This window comes from Miscanthus floridulus, chromosome 19 (genome assembly GCF_019320115.1).
Source record: "Miscanthus floridulus cultivar M001 chromosome 19, ASM1932011v1, whole genome shotgun sequence".
Classification (NCBI taxonomy): Eukaryota; Viridiplantae; Streptophyta; class Magnoliopsida; order Poales; family Poaceae; genus Miscanthus; species Miscanthus floridulus.
The window spans coordinates 10,290,573-10,315,463 of record NC_089598.1 but is presented as its reverse complement, the minus strand read 5'-3'; the positions used below and the strand labels follow the sequence as shown (position 1 = coordinate 10,315,463).

The 24,891-nt window shown below is 44.0% G+C and overlaps 2 protein-coding genes and 1 long non-coding RNA gene across 11 annotated transcripts; 1 reads left to right on the top strand and 2 right to left on the bottom strand.

Annotated features, from left to right (window-relative positions):
- Positions 1-950: 950 nt before the first annotated feature.
- Positions 951-13,865, top strand: LOC136528430 (protein TPX2-like). Of its 7 annotated transcripts, none has more exons than XM_066521386.1 (15): positions 951-1,525; positions 2,880-3,017; positions 3,526-3,682; positions 4,128-4,236; positions 5,064-5,114; positions 5,397-5,518; positions 5,613-5,688; positions 6,492-6,604; positions 6,866-6,938; positions 7,062-7,127; positions 7,246-7,308; positions 7,386-7,466; positions 7,556-7,598; positions 7,705-7,795; positions 13,627-13,865. In XM_066521386.1, exons 1-13 carry the CDS (start codon positions 1,240-1,242, stop codon positions 7,592-7,594), a joined length of 1,374 nt encoding a protein of 457 aa, XP_066377483.1. In that variant the 5' UTR covers positions 951-1,239; the 3' UTR covers positions 7,595-7,598; positions 7,705-7,795; positions 13,627-13,865. The 7 variants fall into 7 exon arrangements, with proteins under 7 accessions (XP_066377483.1, XP_066377488.1, XP_066377489.1 ...); XM_066521391.1 differs by lacking the exon at positions 13,627-13,865 and adding an exon at positions 7,877-8,907 and having other exon boundaries at positions 7,566-7,598; XM_066521392.1 differs by lacking the exon at positions 13,627-13,865 and adding an exon at positions 7,877-8,900 and having other exon boundaries at positions 2,880-2,939.
- A 1,671-nt stretch (positions 13,866-15,536) lies between these two features.
- LOC136527656 (probable glutathione S-transferase GSTU1) lies at positions 15,537-16,721 on the bottom strand. The gene has a single exon (XM_066520446.1). The coding sequence runs from the start codon at positions 16,486-16,488 to the stop codon at positions 15,814-15,816; it is 675 nt and encodes a 224-aa protein (XP_066376543.1). The 5' UTR covers positions 16,489-16,721; the 3' UTR covers positions 15,537-15,813.
- Positions 16,722-18,260: 1,539 nt separating this feature from the next.
- LOC136529917 (uncharacterized) lies at positions 18,261-19,959 on the bottom strand. 3 transcript variants are annotated; one of them, XR_010777474.1, is made up of 5 exons: positions 19,830-19,959; positions 19,351-19,593; positions 18,825-19,242; positions 18,668-18,743; positions 18,261-18,337 (listed from the first exon to the last, which is right to left on the bottom strand). It is a non-coding gene; the product is annotated as an uncharacterized lncRNA (long non-coding RNA). The 3 variants fall into 3 exon arrangements; XR_010777472.1 differs by lacking the exon at positions 19,830-19,959 and having other exon boundaries at positions 19,351-19,823; XR_010777473.1 differs by lacking the exon at positions 19,830-19,959 and having other exon boundaries at positions 18,825-19,084; positions 19,351-19,823.
- Positions 19,960-24,891: the final 4,932 nt, after the last annotated feature.

Here is a 24,891-nt window from a genome sequence, read left to right as displayed (position 1 = left end):
CATGAGCTGATTTATTAGCTAAGAATTTAAATAGGACATCACCTAATTGTTAGCTGCATGAGATTTAAATAGGCCCATAAACCAACACCCTCTCAAAGACCTAGGTTTGTTTGCATAGTGACCTGGCAACTTGCTAGCCAGGCAACGATCTTAGGCCCAGTTTAGATGGCAAAAATTTTGGCAAAACGATACTGTAGCATTTTTGTTGTTATTTGACAATTAGTGTCCAATCATAGTCTAATTAGGCTTAAAAGATTCGTCTCGTGGATTTCGTCTAAACTGTGTAATTAGTTTTATTTTTTATTTATATTTAATGTTTCATGCATGTATCCAAATATTCGATGTGACGGGAAATCTTGAAAAATTTGGCGTTTTGAAGGGGAACTAAACAAGCCCTTAGCTGCTAGACGATCAAAGTTAATGGTCCTAAAAAGCTGTCTGGCCAGACACAGTTGTTTGGACGCTGACCAAACAAGCTCCTAATGCCTCGTACTCGGTATCGCAACTATTCTACATTGCAATACGCAAAAAAAATATACGTACTCCTACTACTCAAGAGTGTCAAAACACCGTAGAGCTATTGATAGAAAAATAGTTATATATATAGTTATGTCATACGATATAAGCTACTACTTTATTATTTGTATCATTCATTGATTTGTTTGGCTGCATGAAACAGCTGCTGTTTACCTGGAGCAACAGAACCATTGTATGGTAGTTGAATTATTTACCGTGTGTAGAGATAAAAACAAACCAACAGTCTGTTCGTATCGTGGATCAGAAACTGAAACAGTATTTTTCTCTCGTACCAAACCAGCCAAGATCATTTATGACGAAACGAACCATGTAACAAACTGACAATGACTTCTCAATGCGTACCGCATCTGCTGCCACTTGTTTCCTTGAAAGGCAACGGTACTGTGCACGATTCTATGGTACCCCTTCTGCGTTCTACGCTGCCGCAGTGGGGCTGCCCCAAATGGCCAAATCCAGCGCCCAAGCGAGAAACCGGAAACCACAGGGACCCAGCCGTAAATTTGGTCTCCCAGCACCAGGTCAAATCCTGCACACACCGAAGCCCGAGGTCCGTGCCGAACCCCGCATTTCAAATTCCCTCGGCTTTCCCTTCTCCCTTCGGCCAGGCCAGCCTTCAAACACCTCGCCGCCGTCCGCCGCCCGCCGCCGTGCCCGTCCCGGCGTGGACGGGCGATAGAGGCCGGTACGCCCCGTTATCCCGGCATGGACAGCGACGACGAGGAGATGTGCGACGCCGCCTCATCCGCCCCGTCCTCGCCCGGCGGCGGCGGCGGCGGGGTGGGAGAGGGGGAGGAGGAGGCGGGGGGCATGGACGACGGCGGAGGCGGGCGCGAGGGGGTGATGATCATGGATGTCACGTGGTTCCAGGTGGACCTGGACTACGAGTTCGACGCGCCCAGGTGGTTCGACCTCACCCAGGAGGAGGCGCCGCGGGATGCCGCTGCGGCGCAGGAGTGGTTCGCCTCCGCCCCCAGCTACCCACCCTCTCGTGCGTGCTCTCCCCTCCCTCGCCTTGCGATTTCATGCTTTGTGTCTCCGCGCGCTGAGGGCTTTGATTCGGGGTCATACGGGATAACGAGAGTGGGGGTTGTCCCGTGCGATCGACTCTTGCGTTTGAAATGCGACGCTCCAGCATTCCGCCTCCGATGTGTCACCGCAGGTTTAGGTGGTGTTTGGATGGCCGGTCCAAAGACTAAAGTATAGCCCCTGAACTTGTGTCATTCGGGACTGTTTGGATCTATGGTAAACTTTAGGGCCTCTTTGGGAGCAACAGATTTTAGCCCAGTTTTTAGCCATTTGCTCACTTTTAGCCCCTGTCTGATCCTCATGGCAAAACTTTTAGCCCTTTTTTTTTTGCCATGGGGATCCAAACAGGGTCTTATGGGGGGATTTGATGGATTTAGGAAATGGGCCATTTCGCGAGAATTTTTTTGTTCTCTTACTATTATTGTTGTACAGTCCGCCTCAATGCATAAATGATCGGAGATGGTTACGGAGTCGTTATTGGTAGTGTTTTCAGGGGTAGAATGGACAGATAGGCGCCATTTGATCTTTTCAGCGCTCGGAGAAATCCTGGTGCAAAGTTGAATTTGTCCCCATGTTAAGCCCATTGACCGTTAGGAAATTTGTGAGAAGCTGACTGTTTCTCAGTGTTGGGGTTGAGCTATGATGGTCAAATGTTACCCATCTAGGATAAAATTCCATGATTAAAATGTTTGCATGGAGGTCTCCAGTTTCTAGTTATTAAACTGGTGTAGACATATAGAGGAGCTTGATTGTCAGAAGCCCAGAACCAGAATATTACCTTGACACAAGAAGAAAAAAAGATACAGAGTGAGTGCGAATGACAAAATAATAATAATAATTGGGGATCACATTTGCTTGTGTCCACATCACTTATTGTTATGATGTCATTTCATAATGTCATTAGAAAGCTCATGCACTTACTGTTGCCAGCTATGTGGTTGAGAAGTTGGCTGCTAGTTATTATGGAAGAAGCTCTTTAGATATCAGAGATAAAATGATACAGCTGAGGGGGTACCAGTGTATCACCACGTTGGGCTTTTACGTGGTTTCATGAGTATAGCTGCTTTTCATTTTTCTGTAACACTGTCTGATGGGAATAATAGTGATGCCTACATCTTCTAGAGAGGATTTCAAAACGACTTAGTTTTTTTTTTCTGCATGATTCAGTACAGTGATGTTTTAAATGCAAAATCATGGAAACTTGCAATGATAATTGCTGATGGATTCCTTGTACAGAAATGTTTCGCATGTTACTTTATTTTTCTTTGTATTCCTAGTAAATATATCACTAACCTTTCATCTTTTTGTTTCTGCAGCCTTAATTACCAAGATGTTAGCTGAAGACCTTGGATTACAAACCATCAGAAGCATTGCAGGTACAAATGCTTTGCATTGTTCTACAGCTTCTCATGAATGTTCCAGTGGCGTGGAGCAAAAAATCCATCGATTCGAAGGTCTTGAAAATCTAAATTCTAGCATTGAGTTTCCTGAAGTTCACTATTTCGTTTCTAATCTGTTTGATGATCCAGTTATCATCTATATTACATTTTACTAAATAAGTGGTTGAATCAGTGTTTATGTGCTCCTTTCGTTCATGCTTGGGTGTTACAGTTAAATCTGAGCATTGCTAGAATCATTGGAATCATAGTAGCAGAAAACACAAGGACCCCAAGCTTTCTTGAAAAAAATGTTGATACCTTGATAAATCCTTTTATTGATGAAAAGGTGCTTGCTAGATTACAAATTGACATGTCTGACAATATGCCTATCCCTAGCTTGGCAATAGACAGAATTTCAAACACCTAAAAGGACTGAACAAACTCTTGAATCATTTTCCTAACACATAGGAACCCTTTCCTTGATTGCCTGAAATCGAGCCTGTTTACCAGCTGTGTGCTTCTATATTTTCTTTGATTTCTTATAGAAGTTTAAATTATTTATGGTTCTTTACTGCTAAAATAGGGCGAAAACCATGCAATGGTGCATCGGAAAATGAACACAAATCTCGCTTTCGAACTACCATGAAGGGCACTTCCTTGAGAGGCTCCACACTGATGAAGCCTACAGCCAGTCAATTGGCGAGGCAAAACAGACAAGTGGAAGTAAAGAATCTGACACAGTAAGTAATATTAAACTTGCTGACTTTTGTGAAGTTTATGTGGACTGACTATAAAATAATTTGAAATAGCATCATGATGGTTGATTCTGTGAGCCACCTTGCTAACTTAAATCCTTATATTTATTTAACCAACTTGCACTATATGTGCTGTTTGGTTTGTTCATGTAGATGAACCATAAGTTGTGAAATATGTGTCTTTAGCACCGAGTGTGTTTCAATATTACAATCACAAGTATTTTGTCCACATTATTTTTCACCTTTTCCTTTTCCATTCTCCTTTCACAGTGTCCCCAAACTCAAGCATCTCTTACTATTATCTGCTACTGAATTAGCTTTCAACGAATGTCAAATTTGTGGCATCTGTCTTTTTTAGCTAACTAAACAAATACTTCACCATCAGGTTTGTGAATACCTTTTTTTTAATCTCAATTTGATCTGTTTTCAGGAGTAAAAAGCTAGTGGGAGTTAGAAGCGAGAAAAGTACTGTAAGCTCAATCGATTGCACATACCAATCTGCGAAAAGACAGAGATTAGAGAATGGGCATCTCAACAAGGTATTGTACAGTTTTCATGTGGAAATGTGACATTTGCCAAATTTTCATGTTCTTGTTTTTTTTTGAACTCTGAACTAATTTACAATGTTTTAATGATGTCAAACACAACAGCTAGTGAGCTTTTTAATGTCCTCTCTACCAAGTGGTAGTTTCATTTGTTTCCACTTGGAAGCAAGTATTTTTTTCACAAAAAGAGTGGCTAATGTTCTCCTCTACAAGTGGCGTTGTCATTTGTTTTAGCTGTGCTCTCCAGTGTTGGCACCGAAATGAATATAACTTGACTCCTAAGTAGCATATCGCATGTTTTGATGCTTGGTCAACATGAAAAATGTTATGGGTTCTCTGTTGCATTTATAAGTCATGCATATTATTCCTGTGTTTTGAACGGAAATCCTAGTTTTCTTCCCGTAGAATTTGAGATTTATGTTACTGGAAGTAGCAACAGTTTCAGAAATTGGAAATATGCAATAACTTCTAATTCTGGGAAAAAAATTCATCTTGATGTGAACTACTCCCTCCATTCCAAATTATAAGACTTTTTGTTTTTTCTAGATACATTGTTTTTACTATGCATCTAGACATATTATATATATATATATAAATATAAATACATAGCAAAAGCTATGTATCTAGAAAAGCTAAAACGTCTTATAATTTGGAATGGAGTAACATTGTTTGATACATTTAGTTAGATGTAGATACTGCATAGTCAATTGCTATCTTGAGTTATTTTTGTGAGCCTAAAGGTACAAATTGATTAGTTGCTACTATTTTATTGAATAACTTTGCTTCTTGCTCTCTACTGAAGCTATTCGCTTGTGGTACAGGCTGCTGCTACTGCTACCCAGCATGAGTTTATTCATAAAAATCATGAAAAGGTAAAAGCTCCGAAAACCATCTGCTTAAATTGATTATAAATCGACATGTTATGCTGGTTCTCTTTCAGGTGTTGTAACGATGCAGTTCTCTGAGTCTCCTTAATTATATTTCTTTAAAAAAGAAATAGACACATATACTTGCTAGTTTTGCAACTAGTTGCTGCTGCTGTGCTGTGTATTAAATCGCTGTCTGTAAAGATATTGCTGTTATGTTACAAAACATCTATTAGTTCTCCGCTCTCCCTTAAATCTTGCTTGACAACATTCTTATGGATTCGACAGAACGTTATGAATCGTAACATGGATCGGCCCGCTGGTCTGCCCAGATTGAAGATTACAATTCCTAGATCACCTGATTTGGCAACAAAGCTAAGAGCGGAGAGGTCAAAGGCTCTAAGATCAGTGTAAAGTCATTTTCTCTTGATTTCATGTTTTTATTTCCAAATATAAGGTACTTCCATTATGGTAGTTTTGAAACATTTACCTGTAACTTGTCAGGCCAACTAATCCAAAGCAGTTAAATCAACGGATTGCACCATATGCTCCTACAGTCCAAGTGGCATCAACTAGAAAGGTTGGGAACATCATGCATTTCTTAATCCTTTAATTGATTATGAATTACATTTAAATTAGTCTCACAACCTTGAAAAATAATGAGCAAATTGGCTTCCAGGAATATATGCTTAGTTGAGATACGCTTCCCAGCAGCATGATCTGTGGAAGACTGTTAATCTAATATCCTAGGTGTGATTTTATTAAATTTACCTCCCAAGAAATGAATGATTTTATAATGATCTGGACTATTGTGCCCAGGGAGCAAATTGAGCGATAGCTCAGTGGTGTGGCTGGCAATGTTGTGCCCACCTACTGGGGATTGAAACCCAGTATTGCACCCAAAAAAATCCCCCTCGCTGTGCTCGCTGGCTGTGGCTCTGGTGCGTCGCCGGCCCAGGTAACGGTGCACTGCGCCAGCCTGGGTAACGGTGTAAGCCAGCCCAAGTTCGGTTTGGCCCTATAAATGGTCATGGGCCAGGGTTTGAGTTCTTGACCGGGGTCACGCGGTCCCTTCTTAATTATGATGCCGTGGGGGTGTTTCTTCCATCACCGGTCGAGTTTTGCGTTCAGGGAAAGCAATACACTTGTACATCACTGATTCACTGCCTGAATTAGCTTTGCCTTCTGTTATTTAATCAAATTTCATAGTTGAAGATGTTCTATTTGCTCCTATTTTTTCCCTAGTAGTTGAGTTGGTCTGCCTTTTAGGAACAGTCGCTAAGCTACTGGATTTACCATATCTAAATGCTTTACTCTCTTTCTTGTACAGCTGTAATGTTGTATGTTTAGTTTCTGGTTCAATTTGAAAAATTTGATCTCTAGCAGGTAGTTCAACCTCTTTGGGCTACTAGTCATCAGCATGCAAGCAGGCAATATGAGGATGTTGGGTCAAATGTGCCAGCATGTACATCCAATCATGCAAGGCATCTTAAGAGGTAAGTCTGTTTTATATGTACTTTTTTTTTCAGCAGACTACCCAAATTCTACTACTGTCGCACTGTTATGAGATGTTAAAAACACCTAATCAATCAATTGCATCTTTCAAGGCATGATTTGATCTAGCAAAAGGTGATCAATAAGATTCCTTTTTGTGATCACTCTATGCAGCACCTAGGCATGATGTTATAAGATCCATTTCTGCAACCTTTTGTCTATTAACAAATGAACTTATGCATGCTTTCACTGTTGTCTTGTAGCAGTGTAGATAACAAACCCGAAGATTGCAGAGATGATCTGTTTAAATTTAAGGCCCGGCCGTTGGATTTAAAGGTTGCTGCCATTAATAATATCTTCTGTCTATTTGTGAGCTCATTTTATGATGGTTCCTGTCCTTCAGTATATTCATACAGCAAATGTAACTGGTTCATCTTGTACCTTCTTCTGTGAAAACAGATTTTGGCGAGCAAAGGTGGTGTTGGTGGATTTCGATGTGCAAAAAAGAATACAACTTTGCCAAAGGTAATTTTTGTAGTGGTACTCATTTTCCCTTCTATATTTTCTTTGTTGCTCGTGACTGAAAGAATGTATAACCCCTCGATTTCTCAAAATATCTGCATCTTGTGATTTCAAACCGTAGGAATTTAACCTATCAACAGGGAGGAAAGGCAATGCAGCTCCATTGTCTGAACTATTTAACAAGGTTTGTATGCATATAATAACATGGAAGGCTCGTCACCACGTTGATTACGCTGACATTTGCTTGAATAATTTTGGAAGCTTTCGTTAACTGCGGGAGCACACCAAAATCGTGGAGTAGGGCGTCAGATCAGTGATCTGCCAAATTATATCACTACCAAGGTTGTCTTGTTTCCTATTCACTTCTTGTTTGTACTTGTTCTTGCATCTCAATTCGAAGCGCTCAAAGGTCTCTTTTATTGTATTGCAAGGACTGCAAAGAGAACATGAACGGTAACATGCACCGCTAGTCTGGTAAGTACCCGGCAATGTCCTTCTACTTGATGAGATAATCATGTTTGCCTCACTAAGTCTCTTTTAATGCATGACAGACACCCTTCCATTTGTTTTCCCTTTCCAGACCCGCGTCAATGACGAAGTAGAATATACAGGATTTCTCTTTTGATAGTTAGTGCCTGGTGCAGACTCAACGTCTCTCCACCGGCAGAAAGGTACATATTTACTGCATCAGCATCGCCACTGATATAATTGCGTTGTCGTGTTGACAGTGCACCCCCTAAACTCGTGTGCAGGCCGAGCGTTTGTTTTGGTGTTTTGGACAGTTAGACTAGAAGGAAGCTCACATCCTCTTCGTTTTGAATAACAAGATGAAGCCATACATTATCTGACATTAGGGCACCATCACTGAGGTGCGTCGTCCGGCGTCACCGGGTGTGGAGCACCGTTTGTCGTCGCGGCCATAGAGTTGCTGCCGCTGGGCCGCTGCAGTTTACCATTGTCTCTCAGCTGCCCGGAGCCAATGAGCCATGGCTGTGATGGGAAGCTTTTTTTGTACAGCAACAGAGAAACCATAGCGCATAGTGTCACTGTTGGGGCGTCTCACCCGGTGTATATGCAGTCCTGCGGCGTTCCGCGGCGACTCCAAAGTGTAACATACTAGCTATAGCATGTGCCTGCTTCTTCTGCTTTCTTACCTTGAGCTTATCATGACTACGTAAGCCAGTCAAAGTCCAGTAGGTACTCTCAAGTCCCTGATACGTTCTGATGGCGGCAAACATAGCACTCATAGCATGGTTGTTGCTAGCTTGTCCCTCAGCTGGACCTCTGACCAAGGCACTTCCCTGAGGCTGAACCCAAATAGCATCACAAGGATCATCCCTAGGAAAGGTGTCAGCTAGAGCTGCTGCAAGCTCACTGGGAAATCTGCTCATGATATTCCTGATGACACGGAAAGCTGCTCCCTCTGCACCCATCAACAGGAGTGCGGCCCTCAAACTCCAAGTGCCAACCATCCCACTCTGGAGCATCACCAAGAGCAGGAACTGTGATCTCTACCGCTGCAAGTCCATCCTCTGCTAACTGGCTCTCATTCCAAGAGTACACCGACTCTTGACCCTCTGGGTACCCCACATCATGGAGCACTCTCCAAAGCAAGGTCGGCATGCCAAACTCGCTCAAGAAGGTGTCCGTGGTGCGGTGCTCCCTTAGGGCCAACTGACGTCGAGGTGCTCTTCCTCCGGTGGACTTACGGGCGGTCTACTTCGTGCGGGCCATCTATAGCAAAATTTCTTTTATTACTCCGTGGGAACATATTTTAGGTGATGCAACTTTTATCAAAATGAGATAATCAATTTATAAGGTGAGGAATGCGTGACATGAATGAAATGCACAAGTAATATGATGTATGTACGTGCCGTACGTTCTCACGAACTTATGAAATAAATAATTTCCAGCGACGAATTCGGTGGCATACAAACAATCTCTCAAATACGTATCTAATACGTTCTACATGATAACATTGTTATGTACCTGCAGAAGATTCATTTCAGCCCAATTCCCAAAAAATGCATAAAAGCAGTAACTTTTATCTACACGCTCTACACGAATCCCCAGATACGTGTACAACGATAGTAACTACCCGAACCATCGTCCTATTGACGGTATCGCCTCAACAGACGGAATACCCACACATGAGATACCTTTGTAAAACATGCGTAGAACATGTAATTACTCCAGCATCATATAAGCATTCACCCTAGATCGGCGGTGTATCCGATCATGCTCTCACAACTCACGCTTATCGAGGCGTAGAGGCAACTGATCCATACACTACCACTCAAACAAGTGGCACTCATACAATAGCACGCCGTATGAGCGACGAAAGAGAAATATGATGCAAGAACCCCAAGTCAGTACTTAATTAAGCCACCTAGAGTCCTTAACTGGGCATAAAGGATATGACCACTGGCACACTTTTTAGTTTGGAAATCATGTTTTTCAAATGCCTTTTTGTTTTAAATACACTTGTGAACAGTAACACGCTAAACCATGCTCTGATGCCAGCTGTAACAGAACTGACCAATTATACGAAATTAAGAAAATCACCCGCCAGAGCAGACGATTTAGCAAACTTAAGCCCGTATAACCCGGTAGTCCATGAAATCACGAAGGATTTCAAACCAACTCACATACCAGCCAAGATCGTAATAAGTTTAGCGGTCACCATCACATATTACATAAAAGTTCGCATCACAGTTACATCAGAGTTTAAACATAGTTATTACAAATGAGTTCGAATAAAAGAAGCGGAAGCAATTTGTTCAAAACCACACACACTCACACGGAGTTCAAATACAGTGCCAGCTAATGATCATCTTCAACAAAAGCATCAGACGAGACGTAAGGAATGACCATGCCCATGGTCCTAAGCATCACCCATCGTAGGATAAAGGCAGTTGATACAGTAGCCGTAATACATCTGCCCATCTGCAACAAGTGTGAATAAAACCCTGAGTACGAGAAGGTACTCAGCTAGACTTACCCGACATAACCGAAAATAAAGTGACACCAAGGATTATGAAGGGCTTTATAGTAGGGTAGCTGACTCATTTGCAAAAAGAGGCATTTTTAGCATTTCAAGAACCTTTCCAAAAGCATTATTGTCAAGTTAATTATTATTAACCTGTCGACTACATTTGCACCTATACTAGAGCAAGCATGTGATTAAGCAAATAATGATAACCAATGATCATTAACAACTTCCATAATGTCATATTCATTATAACTGTCCAAGTGTTCCATCAACATTACTACGATGAAGTCACTCAAGTCAAGTGCTCACTATCCAGGAGCGATTGCGATTCGAATCGATTCCTAACCAGCTGGTGATTTATTCCTTACACAAACCTCACTCACCCGCTAAAGTGAGGTATCGGTCATCGAGTCAACTATCCAGGAAAATCTCGAGTTTGCCAGGAACCACATGTACCCGGGGGCCGACCGACTGCCCTTTGGTCTTATCATCGCGCCCCCGTGTCCTACCACACCTGGACTGGTACAGTGCGCTGCGGGCAATCTACTCGGCCCGAATAATCTCCCAGCTTCGCGGTCGAAAGGTACTTTATTCGGCCAGCTAAATATAAGGCATGCGTTCAACATGACCTGAGGCCCAACAACGGTCGGTCCTTAATCGACACAGACGGAAAGCACTACAGTCCAAAACTCTGTAAGTCTCCGTCCGGTCTCAACTTCAAATTAACACTTAGTTATACCATGACTACATAGTTATCCAAGCAGATCCAGGTAACCACCTATAGCTCGCAGGTGATAGGAAATCACCCGACTTCTACCAGTCTAAGCCAGCTAGGCATTGACTCGACTGCGGATACCAGGGTAACAAGGATATAATATAACAAAGGTAAACAAGGTATAATGCAGCAATGGTTGCAAACAACTCCAGAACGTAATGCATCAATTAAAGTAAAGCATTTAATTAATAATTGCAAACCGGGGAGAAAATGCTTCGGGGCTTGCCTCTCTCGAAGGAGCTCGGGCGGTGATCGAGGCACTCCGGAAGTTCCTCAACGTCCTCCTCGTCTGCTTCGGTCACTTCCTGCGGCTGCACCTCGAGCTGCTCCTCGGGCTCCTCGGGTATGACGACTGGGCTCTCGGTTTGCGATCCTGTATGATGCAGGTGCGTAAATGCTTATGCAAAAGGTGCATCGGATGAGATGAACACAATGGATATGCTTGAATGCAAAGTAGTCAACATCATCCAAGAACATGTACTACAAGCACATGTCATCTACTGCATTCTCTTCTACTACTAATATGCTAAGTCAACACATCTCATTAAATGCTTCAAAGATACACCAAAGCTTCACTAATTTCTTAATCATACATAAAGCAACATTTGATTAAACCCAAATTAATAATAGGTTTGAATAGCAACATCTGTTTTTATAGCTTAGAAAAATCTTAGAAAATTACCATAGCACAGTACTACCCTAAGTAGTCTACCATTAAATTTTTATGACATTTGAATAAGTGGAGTAGCCTACAAAAAAATGACAAGCTATGGCATAATTATGAACATGAAAATACTTTGTATTATGAAAAGTGCCAAACAACAGATGTAATATTTTTTCTATGTTCTATACAGTAAATAATCATTGCACAAAAATTATCACATGCATGTTTTATACAAATGTTGCTCTCTAGCAAAAATAACAAAAATCAGCCATTAAAGGTACTTGAACTACACCTCATAATTTTTCTACAGGACATGCATGGCATAGATTTTTCCTAGGAAGTACATTACACAAGAAGAGTAACAAACTTGGAAGCATATTTTTCTGATACATATAGGTTTTACTACACATTTTACAAGATATCAGCAATATCAAGAATTAAATAAAGCTCTACCGAAAAGTATCTCAAAATTGACATGCAATATTTTTATCATGTAGATCTGGTGACAAGGAACACAACAAAATTTGTTTCAACAAATTTGGAGCCAAAATGAGTACACAAACATTTTCCAAAGTATTTCTCTTCCCAAATAATAAAAGAAAAATCGAAAATAATTTTCCTATTACTACTGGGCCGGCCCATGGGAACGACTGGCCCACGGCCGTTTTCGGCCTGCGTAACCGAGCGGAGGGAAAGGCGATGGCTTGGCTCGGGGCTCCGGCCCAAGGCCGACCTGGCCCAGCACAGCCGAGGCGAGACGGCCATGCCACGCCGGCGTTCCAGGCGCCACAGCGGTGCGGCCGCTGCCAGCGGGCCGACGGCCGTTGCCGGCCATGACCGGGCAAGCAGGCGTGCGCGCTGGGTCCGCAAGAAGATGGTGAACCCGAGCAGGTCACTCAAGGGGATAGAGAAGGGACGGGGAAGCCCTTCCACGGTGAGGTCAAGCGCGGCGGCGCCATGACCGACGGCGGCGAAAACGCGCGAGGTAGCTGTACCTTGCTCAAATGGTGTCCCTGCAGCAAGCACCGGGTGCCGGGGAGCGAGGCGGAGCGACGTGTGCTCTATTGCGGGCAATGGTGGACCACCGGTGGCCAATTTCGCCGGCGGGGCTGCAGTGGCGAGGGCGGCGCGAGCAGAGCTCGGTGCGGGGCGAGGTAGAGACGCAGCGCGGGAGAGGAAGATGAGGAATGCTGGGAGAAGCGGAGCTGCGGGGATTAAAAACGGGCGAGGTGCGTGCTCGCGCGGGCCACGGGACGCCACCCGGCCGGTGTCGCCGGCATGCGCTCGCCACGCGGCGCGGCTTGCCTGACGCGGTCGGACGTGTCTGCGCGCGCGGAGGAGAAAGAAGACTGCGTGCGGGGTGGGCTGGGCCGAGGCGAAGGCCCGGGCACGTGAGGATCGCTGGGCCGGCTTCGGCTGATGGGCCAGAATTGAGGCGGCGACCCGTTAAAAGAGATAAACATTTTTTTCTAATTCCATTTTCAATGAATTTTCAAATATCAGTTTTCAAGTACCCTTTTGAGCAAGAAAATGACTTCTTTTGAAAATGGCCCAAAAATAAAAGTTGCTTAGAACTTAATCCTCTACAACTTTGCTTTAGGGACCAACTAAAAATTTTGCATAGATTTTGAATTGGGAAGCAAAAGCTAAATAGAGGGGATTTTTGACCCTTTCCAATAATAATTTCAAAAGCATATTTTGTCAAAAGTTTGAATACAAACTTTGCTCCAAAAATTGTGCTAAATAATTCTAGATGATTTACAATTATAGCCAAACATGTTTTACTAACCTAGCAAGCATAATTAGGGCAAAATAACTCTAAACAAGTGTATGCAACATTCATGTTTCACGAGCATGTTTCATATGTTTCGAAGCATGGTTTCAGTTATTATTTATATGATTAGGCATGTATGATTAGGATGCTTGATGATGTATAATATGCATGATTTACAGTGCCTAAATGCTTGCATAACACCGGGGTGTTACAACCCTCTTCACCCGTAGTATACAAACTTGGTACAAAACGCACATATATGTTATGAAATACTAAACTAAACTTGTTTTCTTGTAGTGGCAAGATGAGAAAGGTGTGAGAAATGATCCACATAAAGATGACAACCTCTTAGACCTCGTCGGCGACCTTTGCAACTTCATAATGGACTCGATTGTGCACGTCAGAGGCACTTACCATGACCCATCGTCCATCTTAGGTAGGAATCATCAGAGGCTAGGCTTAGGCCGTTGATTGGACTTGTGAATGGAATGTGATCGGACAGACTTGTGTATATAATGTGATCGGCTTGTGAACTTGTGAATGTGATCGGACTTGTGAATGTGATGTAATGATGAATTATATGCAATATGTTGTTGGTCGATCTGAATATATATAATGGTCTGGTGGACTTGTGGATATATATATATATATATATATATATATATATATATATATATTTGATACTGAAATTTTGAAAGAAAAAAATTGGCGAGAAAAGCACTGTAGGGGCGGCTGTAAATTTAACCGCCCTTACAAATGGTAATTATTGGGGCGGTTGGTCTTACAGGCGCCCTAACAAATCATATTTGTAGAGGCGGCTGGTAAATATAGTTGTAGGGGCGGCTGGTGTCATCAGTCACCTCTACAAATCGATGTGTAGGGGGGCTTGGGAACCGTCCCTACAAACCGGCCGTTTGTAGCAACGGTTAGGTAGGAACGGCTGACTAAACCGTTCCTACGAACCCTCTTTAGCCGCTCCTACAAATCGTTACCGTAGTAGTGATTCGGCCATTAAATCAGTTGGAAACTAATCTGCATTTGGTTTCTTGCCATTTGTACAACACACTGAACGGGTGAAGGGACATTTAGATTTAGCTTTCTTATATAACTAAATAGCTAAGTTGTTTACTTATCTGTTAAATGTAAAGGTAGATTAAGGAACTCTAGAGAGGCTTGGGAAGTACCTTATTGCAGGATTCTTGCGGTAGAGAAGTGCAGTGTTCAGCTCTGCCTCATGACGAAGATCGCGGAGGCAGGCAGCAAGGAGAGGAAGAGAGAACTGTGAGGTGGAGATGGTAGCACCACAGCGGACAACAGCGCTCAAACAGGCGACGAGAGCAAGCCAAGGGAATGACGGGGGCAGATCGTACTGGTGCCAGTCGACACATACCGTCTGTCCATGTCTAGCGCCGCCCTTTCGCCGACGTGGCGCCGCTGCCCCCACGCCCCACTCTATTCGCTCATGCCCCACTCGATTCGCCTACACTGGGCTTGTTTAGTTGGCGAAATTTTTGACGAAATGGTACTGTAGCACTTTCGTTGTTATTTGGCAATTAGTGTCCAATCATAGTCTAATTATGCTTAAAAGATCCGTCTCGTAAATTTCGTCTAAACTGTGTAATTAGTTTTATTTTTTATTTATATTTAATGCTTCATGCATGCGTCCAAAGATTCGATGTGACAGAAAATCTTGAAAAATTTTGCAAAATAAAGTGCAACTAAACGGGCACTAACATGTGCTGCCAGCGTTGCCCGCGCAGCCCGTACCTGCGGGGGAGGATGGAGGAGGTGTAGGTGCAGCCTGCAGGGACGATGAAGCAACGAGAGGAAGCCTCGCCGTGGAGGGGACATGTCCTCAGCCGAGCGGGGTCGTGGCTTAATGGGTTGGGAGACCTGCTACGAGCCGATTGAACGGTCTATATGGTGCTCTCGCTAGATCCAACAGTTAATGGGCTAACAGGTGATGTAGCCTTATTGGGTGCCCGCGGTTTGTCTCAGTTAACGGGCTAACGGTCTATATTATAGAGATTGTGGTTGCTCTCGGAGTATGTAGAGACGCCGAGGCTCGAGACTTAGAGATGGAACCGGCACGATGACGCCATCACATCGCAAATACCAAATGCTGCAAGCCCTGCAATGCAACGCGCTATTGGAGATGAGTGCTGCCAGCGCATCTCCAAAGCACACAAGAACCGAAGGCGACAAACTGAAGACGTTACCAAGAAAATCCAATACAAACCATTTTATTCAGCTCCAGAACGTGCACGAGGCAACACGGCGCTGCCGCTGCACGTACGACAGACGACAGATCGATACAAGGACGCACAACAACAACTCAACCCAAGCACATGACACAACACAACAACGACGAACTCACGAACACGATTGCTCTGCTGCCTGATCTGCTGATCACCTACGACCAACAGAACCATACGAAACACTGTTACCAGCAACTGGATATCCATGCAGCTAGCAATCCGTATCCTACTCGATGCCGAGCCTCTTCTTCATCCCGCAGATGAACTCGTAGAACTTCTCAGGCGGGTACAGGTTCTTGGCGACGCTTGGGCGTTCGGCGCAGCGCTTGGCCCACGCGACCAGCTTGGGGCACTCCTTCTCGACGCTGAGGTCCCCGAACCGCTCGTAGGTGAGGAACCACGACGTGAACGGCACGAGCGCGACGTCGACGAAGCCGAAAGCCTCCCCGCCGAAGAAGCGTCCCTCCCCGAGGGCGCCCTCCAGCGTGCGGAGGATCTCGACCATCTCCGTCCGCGCCTGCGCGTGGCCGTCCCCCTTGAGCTTCCACAGCCGGGTGCCGCAGTCGTAGAGTTTCTTGTCCACGTAGTCCGCCCAGAACCGGGCCTGCGCGCGCGCGTAGGGGTCGCCGGCGGGGAGCAGCGGCGGCGTCGCCGGGAACGCCTCGTCCAGGTACTGCACGATGATGAGGGACTCGCAGACGGGGCGGCCGGCGTGGAGCAGCACGGGGATCTTCTTGTGCACCGGGTTGGCGCGGAGCAGGAGCTCGCCCTTGTTCGCCATGTCCTGCTCTAGGTACTCGTAGGAGAGGCCCTTCTCGTCCAGCGCGATCCGGCAGCGCTGCCCGAATGGGCTCAACCAGAAGTCCAGCAGCTGCAGACCCTGCTTCTTCTCCCCGGCCATGTCGTCTCCTTCTCGCTCTCGATCGACTCGCGTGCTAGCTGCGTGTGTGGGTTTGTGAGCGTGCACTCGTGCTCGTGCAGTGACCAATGGCGGATCGATGGTAGCTGTGGAGGTGAGGATCGATGAGGGCTCTTGCTTTATTGATAGGTGCCGAGCTGAGAGCGAGGGGTGGAGCTGGAGGCTGGAGCAGAGCTCGCTCGAGCCAGTGTGGTCGAGGAGGATCCGGAAGCTCTGGCCTCGTGTGTGGGTGGGTCAACCGTGACGACGATGGGAGTAGTCACACGCGCCCCAGGAAATCTCAGAGTACTACTGCGTGCGGCTAGTGTGCCTCGGCGGGAAAGATCGCGCGGAGATGCATTCCATGCCAGCGGTGTCACGGGTGACGTCACGGGGGTTGCCTCTGGTCTCGTGCACGCGGACATGCACGCGACGGCCGATGCCTGGCACGGGTTGCAGGGCGTGGTGGCTACAGAAGATCGGGCCTGCCATCCCGGATATGTCACGGGTGACGTCACGGGGGTTGCCTCTGGTCTCGTGCACGCGACGGCCGATGCCTGGCACGGGTTGCAGGGCGTGGTGACCACAGAAGATGACGACAGGGAAATTGGATTTGCGAGTGCTTCCATGCCCTGCCGCCTGCGAACCTGCTGGATCCGGACCGGCCATGCCGATTTCGTCGTAGTGCGTTGGTCCGGGGCGTTGCGCCGTTGCCAAATGCGAACATGCCTGTCCATTCTACTTTACTCGCAGTAGTACTACGAAACGGCTGCTTGCTTTCTAGTACTTTCGTCTACGGTTAGCCACGCTGGAAGTGGAAGTTAAGCGCGCCACCGTTTTTGGTGTGTGTTTGATTCAAGTCATCACAGCACGGACACGGCGATACGTGTCCGGCTCCGCTTGCTGTCACGGCGTGCGTCGTGGCCTCATGGGTATCCCCTGCGATCCAGCACGCCGTGTGCGTGCGGTGCGCCGATGGAGCGTCCGCCACCGGGGCAAGAGTGAACGAATGGCTGGCAGTATGTTCGGCTGAGGCTGAAACGATCGTGTACCATCGTGGATTATTACTGTTGGCTGGTTGGTGGGAGGAAAAAATACTGTTTTGACTAAAAATTTACGATCGTTTACGACGAAGCGAACAGGTTGTTGCTCGGTTTGCTCCGATGATCCGGAGCTGGTAAGGCAGGCTAATAAATTCGAGCGAACAGGTGCCTAGCCGGCCAATGCCTCTGCTGTGTGCTGATTTCCTCTCTGCGAGTGCAGGTATGCGTGTACGTCTACGTGCAGCATCTCTCGGCCTCCGCCGCGTTCTTATCTTGCAGGGGACACATTTGCAGCGGTGGCCGGCCACAGCCTAGAGCCCACAGAGGATCTGGGCAGGCGATTCCCCGCGGGGATGCAATATGGGGTGACGTAGTGCACTTTGTGTGAAACTAGTGGAAGGGGCGCGCCCTCGCGCGCCACATCAATCAGTTAATGATCTGAGAAAAAGTCGCATGGATAGAAGGGATGGACACCACACTGAGTAATAAAATAGGTACGCATAATTTACATACATAGATATTACACATAGGATGACACATGTTGGTTCTTCATAGTACTACATGATTCCACTTGTAGCTAAGGAACGATAGTTTAAGGTAGCATAGCCTGGCTAATTTACAGATAACAGGCCTAGGTACAGGTTTGTTCCCTGTTTGTACAAGAAGTTTTTTTATTAAGTCCATCTGACATCTTTCATAATCTAACAGACTTTGACATGCGAAGGAATCATTGTCCATGCTAAGTTTGTGAAGCATAGTCATGCACATGTCACAAAATGGTGTGCACACACTTTGTTGAGCGACAGCACCTGGTTGCACAAAGAATTTGCTGGATCAATAGATGATAGGTATACAATATGATTTGTATAGCGTAAGGAAAAAGCTATTTGAATTTCTCAAGGGCGTGGCACATACCGGATATTTTGCATCTTGAATATATTTTAGTGTGACAAATTGGACCAATAAAGTGAACCGAATATGGTTGTGACAAAGTAAATTCTGAACTAACAAAACATTGTTTGTGGATAGACTTCGACACGGGGTTTGCGGATCACTAATTACAATATTTGTGCAAAAGAAGTAGGTTACTGATTGGTAATTATATTATGTTGAAAGCTGAGCAGTCATGAAATATTTACCTATTCTGGAGTCTCAGTTAAAGAGGCCCTGTGAATATTATCCTTTGGTTTATTCTTTGAAGCAGTGGATCTAGACCTGTAATTTGCATGTAAATACTGATGAAAAGATGTGTATGCTTGGATGAATAATAAGACATGGCTAGATCTGTGATTTTACCTTTTGGCTTTGCGTTGTAGCGACGATGCAGATGGATTCTCTTCGTCATCCTGTATGGCTGTGGTAGTCTCCAAGATCTCATGCTCAACCGTCTCGTGGTAAATGGAGGCAAAGTTATTTAGGAGATTTGAAGATGCAAATAATTTGACGGATTCAGGTTTAGGATTCATGAGTGCGAAAATCCGTATGGAGCCACTTTGTTAGCGTCAGTATTGTCACCGAACAGCTGCCTGCGAGCGTGCGTTGTTGCTGTTGATGATCTGGGACAGTTTGGACGAATATGATATCTCCAAATAAATAATTTGTAAGGAATAAGTTTGGTACACTTGATTGACTAATTATGTTATGTTAGTGTGACTTGCCCTGTGGTAAGGTCCTTTATGGGTGTTTTATCAGGATCAACTGATGGTGCAGGTGTCTGCACATTGAATGTAAAAATGAGCCTATGTATGTACGGAATAATATAAGGAAACATGTGAAGACTATTAAGGCTAATTTAGAGTACTAAAGAAATTGCAGAGTTTACCGATAGAGCTTGTGGGTCTTGTACGGTATCGAGTAACGTTCTTGCTATTGTCATACCAGTTATGGAGCTTGGATCATCCTGTGTGGCCGTTTCTGAAACACCGATGTTTAAAGCAGAGGTGCGCCTAACTGATCTGTCTAAAATGGAGTTAATCAGATACTGCCTCCTTGCTCTAGAAGTGAATGAGTCCTCGGTGAGCCCAACGGAGAATGCAAATTTCTTTGAGATTACTGCCTGGAGAGGCTGAGGTAAACCAGTTGTCAATTTCAGTGGATTTAAAATTGCTTTGCATTATTTCTGGATGATCTGCCTCGCTATATCATCATATGCAAAGAAGCTGGCCTCAGCTGTGTTGTCCTTGGCAGTAAGGAATAACAGGCATATGTGTATCATGGAATAAAAAGCGTTAAGATCATGACATGGGATGTTATATTGTTCACAGAGCTAGCAGCTTTAGTGTTCCTAGGAACAATGATTACCTAGGTAGTGTGGCTGTGCCATGGCATTTGGGACATTTATATCCACCACCAGGTTGCGGGTTTGATGTTTTCTTGCATCCTTTACAGGACATATACAACCAGGTGTTGTTGGCCGCTATGTGTGTAACAGTAACTGCATTTGTAGCCTTCATCCTATTATAAGGCACATGAAACTGAAATTTAAAAGGAGGCATAGGGCACTTGCAGAAGTGACTGTTTTCTGACGTTTGCTGCATGTCTGCAGTTATAGAAAGGGAAAAAACATGAAAAAAAAGGATGAGGGGGAGGGAGGGGGGTACCGCAAAATTAATTGGGTCTATGCTATTTAGCTCTGCAACATGTTTGTGTTGTAGTGGAGTAACTTGTATCTGCTTAAGTGGCTGTTCCTCAGATGGTGGAGGTCGTTCTATGTAAACGGGCTGATCTTTGAACCTGTTTCATGAGCTCATCAAAATTCCATGAGCATGGATCATATAGTCCAAAGCTAGTGTTTTTAGACTGAGGTAACAGAGATATAATAATTTGCAAATTAATTTTATGAGTTCTTAGCGTAGTGCTGCATAGGTCTTACCTGGAGTAAAATGGTTGAGCCTCTTCGATATTGGGATTCAAATAGTGAGAAAAGGCGGTGCCACCACTGACATAGGGTGTATCTGTAATTTACCGGGAATGACATTGATCCATGTATAAGTACAGTTTTTTTGTATCTATAACTAAGGAAAATCTAATGTAAATTATTCTCAAGAAATAAGAGCTTCCTGAATATTTTTCTGAGCATGCAACCAACAAATATCTTGACATTGTAGTGCCTCTTTGAGGCATAGAATCGCATTTGTAGTACATATCGTGGACGAGGCAGCAGTGATAAACCTGGCAAGAACAACAAAGTAGGTCTACGAATCCAGCGGAAGAAACACCAACTGGCAGCCTTCGATGGTAATGCCCAAAGCATAGAATCATCCATCTTAAACTACACAAAGCATCTGAGGCATCATACAACAATAAACTAAAAAATAGTCCTTTCATTGTCTTGAAAAGGCAGAATTATTCCCTATAGTACAAGAATTATTATATGGTTCGGACTTATTATACACAATTTTAGCAGTTGGTGAGGCCACTGTCTTAGTTAAACAGACTAAATGCAGGGAAAAACTATAGTACAAGATAAGGAGTATATATATATATATATATATATATATATATATATATATATATATACACACACACACACGCAGCTGAATCCATCAAGCATGATCACTATACGAGGCATCAGAAAAAAAATAGGTTTGGCATGCATATAGTACTCAACACGAATTTGAAAGCTTGAAAAATAATGTGATGTTCATGTAGCCGGTCCCTGTTTTTTTGTTCAGCATATTAAAAAATCAGACTCATAGGTCATAAACAATGCATCCAGTGCAGTATCATAGACAAAACTGGGAAAAATGCAAGCGAATTGCATAGGGCCTACGAACCGTGAACTCGTCGGAACAGGTGAATTCAGTCATGTAACGTCCAGGAACAGGCAAGTAAGAGGATTTAGCACTTTCAACTTCGAACCTAGTGGTAGTATATACTTTCTCAGCGCTTAAGAGTGGGCTCTGTCATGTACCTCTGTTTTAGGAATTTCAGCATACATAACATTTCCCTGTTGCAATTTGGAAATAATAGATTTAAATAGAACATAAGGTTTCTTTATACTAAAAAAATGAACCACGCTTCGAACAAACAGGTTAATATAATCTGTATAGAATAGAAGCACAGGTAGGTTTCTTTATACTATAAAATCAACAGTGAGCCAAGAAAGGTGGAATCACAAGATCTCTTAAAGGACTGGCAGAGCAAGGGGATAACAGGAAGGAAGGGACAGTGAAAAATAAAAAAATGGACCTGAGATAAAATGAACAGCAGAGCTATGTTGTTGAAATTACAGCTTAGCATATATGAGATTCAGAGGCCTAATAAGAGGACTGGATCGCATCTTAATAAATGTAAAGCAATGGGGAAAAATAAATAAATCTAAGCATGAAAGGCAATTGTAGCTTGACATCAAAAGTAAAATTAGGAGACCTAAATGGCGATGGAACCTGGTGCTGTGCATGAAGAGGCTGTTTTTTTTCGTTACACATATCTAGAATAAGTTAGCAAATCACATTTATTCATAGCAGCAAAACGCTGAGGACAGGAAAGCAGTGGAATAAATCTTCATTAGCTGACATTCAGGTAACACGAAAAAGCACTTTCATCTAGCAATCTGTAAATCTGTGTTGGCCACTGATTCATGGTGTGTAACCAGGAATGGCACAACACACTATCATTTCACTGTTGAGCACAACTTGCATAGGGAAACATAAAAGGCAACAAGGTATGAGGCTAACCTCGTTAGCAAGAATAAAGCAAATGGCGAAGAAGCATGTGAAAAAAGCTTACACAATAGCAGATAATGAGAGGACTGGCTGAAAATGAACCCAAAATTTACCATAAATCCAAAACTATACCAAATTAGTATCTCACTGACCTTTATCCAGCAAACAAATTCCAATTGCACAGAGCTGCACAAATGAATAAGATCAGTATACGCAAATTAGGATAAACCTCCAATATAGGGAAATTTAATTTATAAGAAGCATAAGAAAGTACAACAGAAAAAAAATGGATAACTCAAGGAAAGAACACTGAGCGTCACATTGGGATGCAACATACATCAGGTAGGCAACAGCAATCCTCCAATTGGCCAAAACTAAATGGAATAAGGGGCCAAAGAAAGAAGGACAATTTAAATACTTTGGTATAGGTAGACACCGACAATTGTATACCCAATCCATATGCAAGAGATTTATTCAGGTTGACATGCATGAAGAACAACTAATACGGTGAAAACTACAAGTCAGTCCATGGCAACCTAGCCAGAGCAGGTGCACTGCAAGTTGTCTTCTTTTGAAACTTGAAAGCGAGTGAGCGAGCAGCCATTGCAAGTTTACTACTGGACTACTACTAGTCTACTACTGACCATGCTGGAACCTAGAAAGCAACGGTTCACCTGCTACTGAAAGAGCATGTCTTTCTTTTTCTGACGCCTGTGCAAATGTATGTAGCAAAGACCAATGGCCTCAGACCTTTGCAGAGAATCCCCCACTGTATGTTCAGCATAAGGACAGTACAACCAGAATAATAATATGATTATGAGAATAGCCCCAAAAGGAACAGGCATGTATTACACAAGGAGCATTTTTAGTGTCTCCCTCAACAAAAGGAATTCGACAATAGGGAGTGCAATCTAAATTGGAATTTTAAAAGAACCAAGATCAATGATTTTCAGATGTCTCATAGGTGATAATGTTGTAAGTGTCCCAACCTTCTCATGTATGGTACCGGCGTGAGTTGGTAATCTACTCGGGCCTTTATTTCCTCTCTATAATACAATGATACGCAACTCTCCTGCGTATTCGAGAGAGAAAAAAAGATCAATGATTTAGTTATTTATTTAAATAAGATATTCAGTAGGGCAAGCCACAAGCATGCGTAGCATGTTTACAGTATGAGAACTTCAAGCCGATAGATGGGAAATCAAGGCTGTAAAAAGCAATTCAGTAAGTCAAAACTGTAGATACTTTGAGATGTGATACAAAAATAAATTTAGTTATCGAATTCAGTTACTGCAAATATATGAGAATGAGAATCTTACTAACCCCACAACCTTTAATGTGTCATTCGTGGAAAGAGGAGGTTCAGTGCTGTGCTCAAATGTTCATCTCCAGTTCCTGCAGGCACGTTGGATAGATCAACTCAGAAAAAGAGACGCATGTCATAAATTTTGACAGCACTGAATAATTTCTAACACGGTTTGGAAGGCATAGAGTGATCTAAAATATAGATTCACATGAGTAAAGCAATGCAGTTTCCCTGGGGCAGTGTACCTATATACAAGTATGAAAACATACAAATATTCGTTAGTGAGCAAGTCAGGTGACTGGAAGCTTTATAGCCTACAATGAACCAAATATTTTAGATTAGGTAACGTATGCAAGGAAAATTATATCAAAGAAGAAAATCGGATGCATCACCAAGTACTACCCGACGAGCAATGCTTTTAGAAAAGCTTGGCCTTTAGGCAGTCAGTTGCTTGCAATGACTTTTTTAGTTAAATATCTTGCTTAAAACTGAAAGAACCCTCAGACCACAGGGAAATAGGTACCTGCAGGTCACCACAAGAATAACCTCACTGCAAAAATAATGCCGGTTGCACGCGATTATGCGAACAACACCACAGGGGGAACAGGGACTCGCCTGCACAAATGTTATGGCAAAGAAGCAAAGCACGGGGAGAGGCTTTCCAAGCAGCGTCTCTGTGCGAACACAAATAGTAAGATCTGTGGTCCAACATTGTAAGACATGAAAGCTTATTTAGGATGAGGCAACAAATGAACCTCATAATGGCTTTCGCATGGTGAAAACAAATTCTTGCACTAGGAAGACGGTGGAACCAGAACTAAGATACGGAGGACCATATAGCATATGGTTTCCATGAGTCTAAAAAATAATAAGTAAACCCAATTAACATTGGGGATGATTGACCTAAAGCTCCAAGGCTGTACGCAGCAGTATTAACGTGGAGCAGCACAAAGGAAACATGAATTGTACCGGCATACCTCCATCAGCCGCACCCCCACCTTGGGGGGGGGGGGGGGGGTCACCGACCTACCTAGGGTTTCATGCAGCACAGGAGAAGACGCACAGGAGAGACGATGTCGCATCGCTGCACCGGCGCAGCACCCGGCGGGGGCCGCCGTCGCCCCACCCTTGCGGCGCGAGGAGGGAGGGGCGTGGAGGAGGAGGAGGCTTGCCACCGCCGCACCGAGGGCCAGGCACCGCCGCTCGGTCGCGTCGGGAGGGGAGGGAGCGAGCGAGCGAAGAGGAGAGAGAGACGAGGGGGAGAGAAGTTTGCTGAAGGAGAAGCAGAAGCCGGAGTATATATTTGCTCTATCGGATTCAGACGAGAAGCAGAAGAAGCCAGTAGAATCCACTGAGAGCGATAATGAGCTGTAAGAAGCAGATTCTAAAC

Bases quoted from the DNA above. Each gene is read 5' to 3' on its own strand.
- LOC136528430 (XM_066521386.1), top strand. From the start codon at position 1,240: ATGGACAGCGACGACGAGGAGATGTGCGACGCCGCCTCATCCGCCCCG. The intron at 3,683-4,127 runs GTAAGTAATATT...ATCTGTTTTCAG, and splicing joins GAAGTAAAGAATCTGACACA to GAGTAAAAAGCTAGTGGGAG. The intron at 5,519-5,612 runs GTAAAGTCATTT...GTAACTTGTCAG, and splicing joins TCAAAGGCTCTAAGATCAGT to GCCAACTAATCCAAAGCAGT.
- LOC136527656 (XM_066520446.1), bottom strand. From the start codon at position 16,488: ATGGCCGGGGAGAAGAAGCAGGGTCTGCAGCTGCTGGACTTCTGGTTG.